Source organism: Chionomys nivalis, chromosome 17 (assembly GCF_950005125.1).
Source record: "Chionomys nivalis chromosome 17, mChiNiv1.1, whole genome shotgun sequence".
Classification (NCBI taxonomy): Eukaryota; Metazoa; Chordata; class Mammalia; order Rodentia; family Cricetidae; genus Chionomys; species Chionomys nivalis.
Window position 1 is genome coordinate 59,101,817 of NC_080102.1, and position 7,123 is coordinate 59,108,939.

General features: G+C 49.1%; 1 protein-coding gene across 3 annotated transcripts; it reads right to left on the reverse strand.

The window, feature by feature from the left end:
- Positions 1-217: 217 nt before the first annotated feature.
- LOC130888462 (keratin, type II cytoskeletal 6A) lies at positions 218-5,712 on the reverse strand. 3 transcript variants are annotated; one of them, XM_057791355.1, is made up of 10 exons: positions 5,206-5,712; positions 4,465-4,679; positions 4,106-4,166; positions 3,850-3,945; positions 3,502-3,666; positions 2,956-3,081; positions 2,411-2,631; positions 2,181-2,215; positions 2,044-2,079; positions 218-243 (listed from the first exon to the last, which is right to left on the reverse strand). In XM_057791355.1, exons 1-10 carry the CDS (start codon positions 5,710-5,712, stop codon positions 218-220), a joined length of 1,488 nt encoding a protein of 495 aa, XP_057647338.1. The 3 variants fall into 3 exon arrangements, with proteins under 3 accessions (XP_057647338.1, XP_057647337.1, XP_057647336.1); XM_057791354.1 differs by lacking the exon at positions 218-243 and having other exon boundaries at positions 1,847-2,079; XM_057791353.1 differs by lacking the exon at positions 218-243 and having other exon boundaries at positions 1,847-2,109; positions 2,163-2,215.
- Between the last annotated feature and the right edge of the window lie 1,411 nt (positions 5,713-7,123).

Genomic DNA, 7,123 nt, shown 5'->3' on the forward strand with positions numbered 1-7,123 from the left:
CCATATAGAAGCCTTCTATTGTTAAAGCCTCCTGAAATACGTCCATATGCACTTATAAAAGGAGTTAAACGGTGTACCCTATAACAGGGAGACAATGTCTCACTCCAACGTTACAGGCTATCAAAAAAAAGTACTAGTGCAAGATATGGCTTATTTCTTTTGAGCTGTAGGTCAGTGTGCCCTCTGAAATATTATAGGCTAATAACTTTGCTCTTGGCTATCCTCCAGAACTTGATGGTAATACTATGTGAAGATAACCACACAGAATTCCTAAATCGCTGTAGAAATCAAGCTTGCATGGATCCAGAAACTTTATCCCTACTGGATAGCTTTCATAGCGCTACAAAGTCTATCACAAGGGAAAGTATTCAACAACCTTACCCTGCTGTTAGCCCTGTGAGCTACAGTAAGGATGAGCTGGTGAATGGGGCAATAGTGGCACTAATGTTATGGGAATAACCATCCACGATCTGATTGCATCTAAGGCTCATTCCACAAGTCAGAACTCATTCCTGGTGCTTAAATGGACTCAAACCAGGTGCCTTAGTCTTAGGCCCCAGGGGAGGAACTAATATAGTAATTCTGTTAATTGAACATAGTAATAAGATATCCATTAAGTTCACATCTTTATACCAATTATTAGTGTACATTTTAAGATGAATCAGAAAAACTTCTTTTTACAGTAGATGATGATTAACAGAGACACCACAACTGATCATCAGGCAGAGATAAGAGACCGTGAAATGTTCAGCTCTAAATGGACAGATGAATCAAACCTCCACACAGGCCATGGCTCAGGGATCATTGCAGAACAGGAAGGGAAGATTGTAGGAGCCAGGGGTAGTGAATATTAGCAGTGAAAGAGTGTTTGGTGGACATGACAGAACCTTTGTACACAACACATCACAGTTTCTGTGACTACATGCAGAAAACGCACATGATAGGGAAAAGCTTGCTAATAGTGACATCTTGCTGAGAGGTTTTGGATTTTGATGACTACTATAAGAGGGTAATTTTCTTAGGAATGTGGCCCCTGAAAGGTGTCATGTCCATTAGACTCTACCCTGCATCCAGGCAACACCGAGGGAACTCATTGGGGAAAACTAAGAAAGCAAAAGGCAGCCCAAGATGAAGAGGGAAACTGGAAAGGGATAGAGGAGGAATGGCTGAGGTAGAAATGAGGAGTAGATTCTCTCAAATAACACTCTATGCTCACATGAGATCCCCAAACAATAAGAATGATTGGCGTGTCTTAGCTAACAAAGTTGCAGTGTCTACGTAGAAAAGAATGTGATAAAAAAAAAATACATGTGGGAGAAGCCATTATGTTATAAACATGCTTTATTTAGCTTTATTACAAGAAAGCAAAGAACAGAGAAACATCACATGAGCACAGACTCCGTACATCACAGGACTATTGACGTGTGTGATCACAGTAACTGCCAGGGAGGTTCATGACAGAGAAGTTGGGGTTTTCTCAGGTCACTGGAAGCTAAAGGGAAGCTCTTGGTTAGGTGAGTAAGACCCAGACAACGATTTCTAGAAGGAAAGGGCCAGAGAGACCCTTTCTCAGGCAACCTCAGAGACAGAGTCAGGAGGCAGAGTCTGGAAACCTAACTACAGCTTGCAGCACCAAATGTGGGTGATTTGTGATGTGAGGTCAGAAGATGATAATGAGAAGATGAGTATTGGGGACCTGAGGGAAGAGTCAGAGGGGAGCAACAAGGCCTGAGCTTCCTAGCCCAGGCCGGAGAGCAGAGGGAGGAAGGCAGCAGGGACAGCACCTGAGCACACACAGGGCTCTGCCAGAGCGTCTGGGGAGCAGACAAGCTCAGTGACAGGGACTTCAGTGCCGGTAGCTCTTCCTGCTGGAGGAGGTGGTGGTGTACTTGATGGTGGAAGAGCTGCCACCAGAGGAGCTCAGGCCACCACTGAGGCCTCTGCCACTGCCAGAACTGAAGCCACCTCCAAGGCCATGGCTGCTGCCGTAGGAGTAGCTGCTGCCTCCTCCCAGGCCCAAGCTGCTGCTGGCACCACCTGCACTTCCATAGCCACTGGACATGGTGGACTGCACCACAGCTGTGAAGAGGACACAGGGGACAGCGGACACTGTGAGCCTGCTCTGTCCAGAGAGTCAGGCACAAGGCAGGGGAAGGGGAGGCGGCAAGCAGTGTACTTACAGATGTTGACGGGTCCAACGCCTTCACCATTCAGCCTAGAATAGGAAGAGAGCAGATGAGAAGGTGAGACCTAGGGAGCCATGACCTCAGTCCCCGTGAACCCTCAGTGTGGGGACAGGTCACAGAGAATCCCTGGTAGAGTGGTCCCTGAAAGGAGCCATTGTGACCACAGCAAATGCTCCCTCATGCTGTGCTCATGCCTGGCATCATGGAGGAGGGGGAGCACTCACCTGCACTCCTCTCCTTCCAGCAGCTTCCTGTAGGTGGCGATCTCCACATCAAGGGCCAGCTTGACATTCATGAGCTCCTGGTACTCCTTCAGCAGCCTGGCCATGTCCTGCTTGGCCTTCTGCAGGGCATCCTCCAGCCCTTCCAACTTGCCCCTAGCATCCTTGAGGGCCATCTCGCCACGCTGCTCAGCTTCAGCAATGGCAGCCTGAAGGTTGGCACACTGGAAAAAGATGGAAAAACAAACTTGTACTGTGGTTCTTTCCAGCGGGTGATCCCATGGTCTTCTTGGTTTGTTCATTTATTTATTTGTTTTTCAAGACAAGGTTTTTCTGTGTAGCAGCCCTAGGGTGTTCTGGAAGTAGGTCTTGTAGACCAGGCTGGCCTCGAACTCACAGAGATCCACATTCCTCTACCTCCCAAGTGCTAGGATTAAAGGCATGCATCACCACCACCTGGCCAGCCCGAGATCTTTGCTCACAGTGAGCAGGAGGCTAGAGCACAGAACATGAAGGAAGCATCCTGTGATGCTTTTGGTCTGTTCTACCTGCTTCTTGACGTGGTCGATCTCAGATCTCAGCCTCTGGATCATGCGGTTGATCTCAGCGATCTCCTGCTTGGTGTTGCGCAGGTCGTCCCCGTGTCTGCCTGCTGTGACCTGCAGCTCCTCGTACTGAAGATCAATGGAAAATATAAGATTTATTCAGTTTTTACCAGCAAAACCTAATTCATTTCTAACTGGACTGCGTTATCATTGGTGCAATGACTTTTCCTAAGGAGAAGCTGTGGGAGAGCATGGACTACATAGTTCTCTTGGGAACTGAAAGTGTTCTGTGGGACCTCATAAGGTCCTATATTCCCAGAAGAGCTCAAGCTCAGGGACTATGGACACCATTTATGGCGACTTTCCCTCTTCTTCTGTGTTCTTTTGAACGGTAGACTACAGCTTCACTGTATACCACAAGCGCAAGGTCCATTTGCTCTTACGAGATCCCAGTTTCTCTTTAGTATATCTCTAACCCTAGGAAATTAACGTCTTATGGAATTCATTGGGTCTCAGTTTTTCTTCATCAGGCTCCCCCTAAATACTCACTTTCGTCTGGTACCACGACTCTGCTTCAGCACGGCTCCTCTGAGCAATCTCCTCATATTGAGCCTTGACCTCAGCAATGATGCTGTCCAGATCCAGGCTGCGGTTGTTGTCCATGGAGAGGACCACAGATGTGTCTGAGATGTGAGTTTGCATCTGAGACAGTTCCTACAGAACAGAAAGGCAACATCAGCTTTGGATGTGAGCATTACAGATGTTTCCAACGCCACACTCTCACTGTGCACAGGGAAATAAAGGGAATGGGGCAGATTGGAAGAGGGAGGACAGAGAGAAAGGCAGAGACAGATAGAGCTAGAGAGACAGAGAAAGAGAGAGATGGGAGTAACTTACTGCATCGTAGAGAACTCTCAGGAAGTTGATCTCATCCGTCAGACTGTCTGTCTTGGCTTGCAGTTCAACCTTGTTCATGTAGGCAGCATCTACATCCTGAGAAAGGAGTCAACAACATGGAATTGGGTTATTTCTCCTGCACAACAATGACTGCTCTGTCTCCCTGGCAACCATGCTCTGCAATAAACCAGACATGCAAAACCATGCCTCTCCATCAGCAGAGAATTCCCTTGGCTGAGAAACTCAGTCAGCTCACCTTCTTCAGGGTCACAAATTCATTCTCTGCTGCTGTGCGCTTGTTGATTTCGTCTTCATATCTACAAGAGGGAGAGTGCCGCACATTGTAGTCAGCAGGTAGATGGCCTCAAGGGCAGCCTGTGACCCAGCACCCTTTTCTATAAATGCAATATCACCAAATCACACCAGTCATAAATATTTTGTTGTGATTGAGTATTTCACTTCTGTTCTTTCCCTAGGCTCCTATTGCCCTCCATGGTGTTTGACTTAAGCTGTTTGTGAATACTTTTCATTTTATTCTTAGTTCTTGGAGTCCATGTCTAGGTTTGGGTCTTCATTACTATGAACTCGGCCAACTGCGTTTCTTTTTTAACTCACTTGTTCTTGTAGTCCTCCACAGTCTCCTGCATGCTCCTCAGCTCTGAGTCTAGGCGGCCCCTCTCCCCAGTGATGCTGTCCAGCTGCCTCCTGAGGTTGCTGATGTACTGCTCAAACAAAGGCTCCAGATTCTGCCTCACGGTCTTGGTGCCCTGCTCCTGCAGCAGGGCCCACTTGGTGTCCAGGACCTTGTTCTGCTGCTCCAGGAAGCGCACCTGGAGGCACCAAGTGAGAGAAGTTTGAATTTCATTCTGCTCAGATCCCTTCACAAGTGTGACTCCTGTCTCATGCTGTCTGCCTCAACCTGTTCAGTAGAGTCCCTGGCCCTGGGCCTCACAGGCACAATCCAGAGCAGAGCTCCCAACACCATCCCTCTGAGGAAGGCAGGGCTCTCAGGCAGGGCACAGGCAGCCTAGCTGGAGTGTGGCACAGTTTAGTGGGGCCATGATGGTTCCAAACTGCCCTGTAGAGACTCCTGCCTCAGTTCAGTCCTCTGTGATGTGAGGCCTGAGCTCATTTCAGTGCACTGGAATCAGACACCCTGGTGGGGCAACCTATTAGAGAGGAAATCTGACCCTGATTGCCAGCTGCAACTACAGAGGGAACAATGTCAGGTCAGAGTCACCTAGAGGCAATGGCAGTGATTGAGTAAAGCCTAGGCATCTTCCCTCCACTGCTGTCTTTGGCATTCACTCCGGATTCCACTCCCACTTATCTGCCCTGGACAGAACCACGTCTCACCTTGTCGATGAAGGAGGCAAACTTGTTGTTGAGGGTCTTGATCTGCTCGCGCTCCTCAGTCCTCACCCGCTGGATGGTGGGGTCGATTTGCAGGTTCAGAGGGGTGAGGAGGCTCTGGTTGATGGTGACCTCTTGGATGCCTCCAGGGGGGCACACGGGGAAACCAGCACCCCCATAGCCACCACCAAAACCAGCTCCACCACCGAAGCCAAAACCACTGGCAGCTCCTCCTCCAAAGCCGAAGCCTCCTCCAACTCGGCTGCCATAGCCTCCACCAATGCCACAGCTGCCCCCTCCGATGGAGATCCTCTTGGAGCTCCCCACACCATAGAGGCTTCTGCTGCCAAAGCCAGCTCCTCCACACACAGCCCCAGAGCCACCGCTACCCCGGGAGCGGCACACAGACACACTGCTGAAGCCAGAGCGGTTCAGCCCAGGCAATCTGGCTGAGCCGGCACTGAAGCCACGGTGGCTTGTTTGACTTCTGATGGTGGTTTTGGTAGACATGGTTCCTGGAGTTAGAAGTCTGTGAAGTGGTGAGGTTACAGGGCAGAGCTGAGCGGATGAGCGTGATGGGCTCTGGGCAGCTGCTTATATATAGTGTGGATGGGCTGGGCTTGGTCTCGAAGGTGAGCTTGTATAGTGGGAAGGGCAGGGCTTTACAAATAATGAGATCACCTCAAGTTCTAGAAACGTCTGATACTTGAAGATTGCTTTTGGCTTCCTTTAGTCATGGAGCAAATTCTCCTGCCTTCCAGCCTTGACTTGAATACAATGAGCCTGGACGTAAGTTCTCTGAAGTCATGAGTTAGTCATCTTCTTAAACAAAAGAGACAAGGAGCTGATCTGTGATAATTGTCCCTTCCTTCTGCTTATTTAGACACTCCCTGTGTGCCCCCTCACCACACAGGTTTTCCCTCCACCTGCTCCTCCCTCCCTAGCTCTGTCAGACTCTCCCTACAGTAGTAAAGCATTTGCCCAATATCCCTCTCTAGAAATTGCCAGCTACATGGAACTAATTCTTCTGTAGCTCCTGGCTGCTCTTCCTTATGATTGGCATGGCCAGCAGAGGCTCTTTGCCCATACAACCCTCTTTTCTAAGGCTGGAGAGTAGGTAAGTTGATTCTTCCGTGGGGACCCTAACCGCGACTGTGTCCTACATGTTAAGCTCTGCCTGGCTTTTCCCTGAGCACAGGGGCAGACACCCCCTGACCTCTGCAGTTGCTTCATCCTAGCTGCTGCTTCTCTCCCCACTCTTTCCTCTCTCATCAGTCTGACTCTTAAGCAAAACAGTCTTTCCACTTTCCCAGACATTGCCCTCTGCACTGCATTGGGTTGCTTTCTTAGAGCTTAGACTAAAGAACTCCAAATGAAAAGTCTCCCAGGCATTCGCAGGATTTTCCTAACCATCTATTTGGACACTTCTAGGGATCAGGAATCAGAATTGTTATACATAGGGTGTGTCCAGAAGGTCGAGTGGGCATGCAGATTAATCACTGAAATGGGCATTGACAACTGTGGCGATTTCACAAGTCTATTCACCATTTATTTTTCTAGTCACGTTTCTTGAAAAAGTCAAATTTCAAAGGAAAACTGCGCTTGATTTGCAGGGGAGTGAGGTTCACTTCTTCCTGCTTATGCAATAAAATCATGCACGAGGAAACCTGAGCAATTCCAGGTGTGTTGTCTCTGAGAGCAAGTAGCTCAAAAAGCAGCCGTGGGAGGAGATACCAACTCCCGCTCTGACCGGAGCCCATGTAAGGTCCTGTTACTGTTTTGAATTCAGTCACTGCTCTCTGGAACGTTGGGGACCCAGCATCCAGGAAGGTGGGAAGCTCCCAACTCCTCAAAGGTGCTAAGTCAGCGTCTGGCAGGAGAGAGACCTTCCCCAGACAACGGAAGCCGTTGTCGTCTCTCC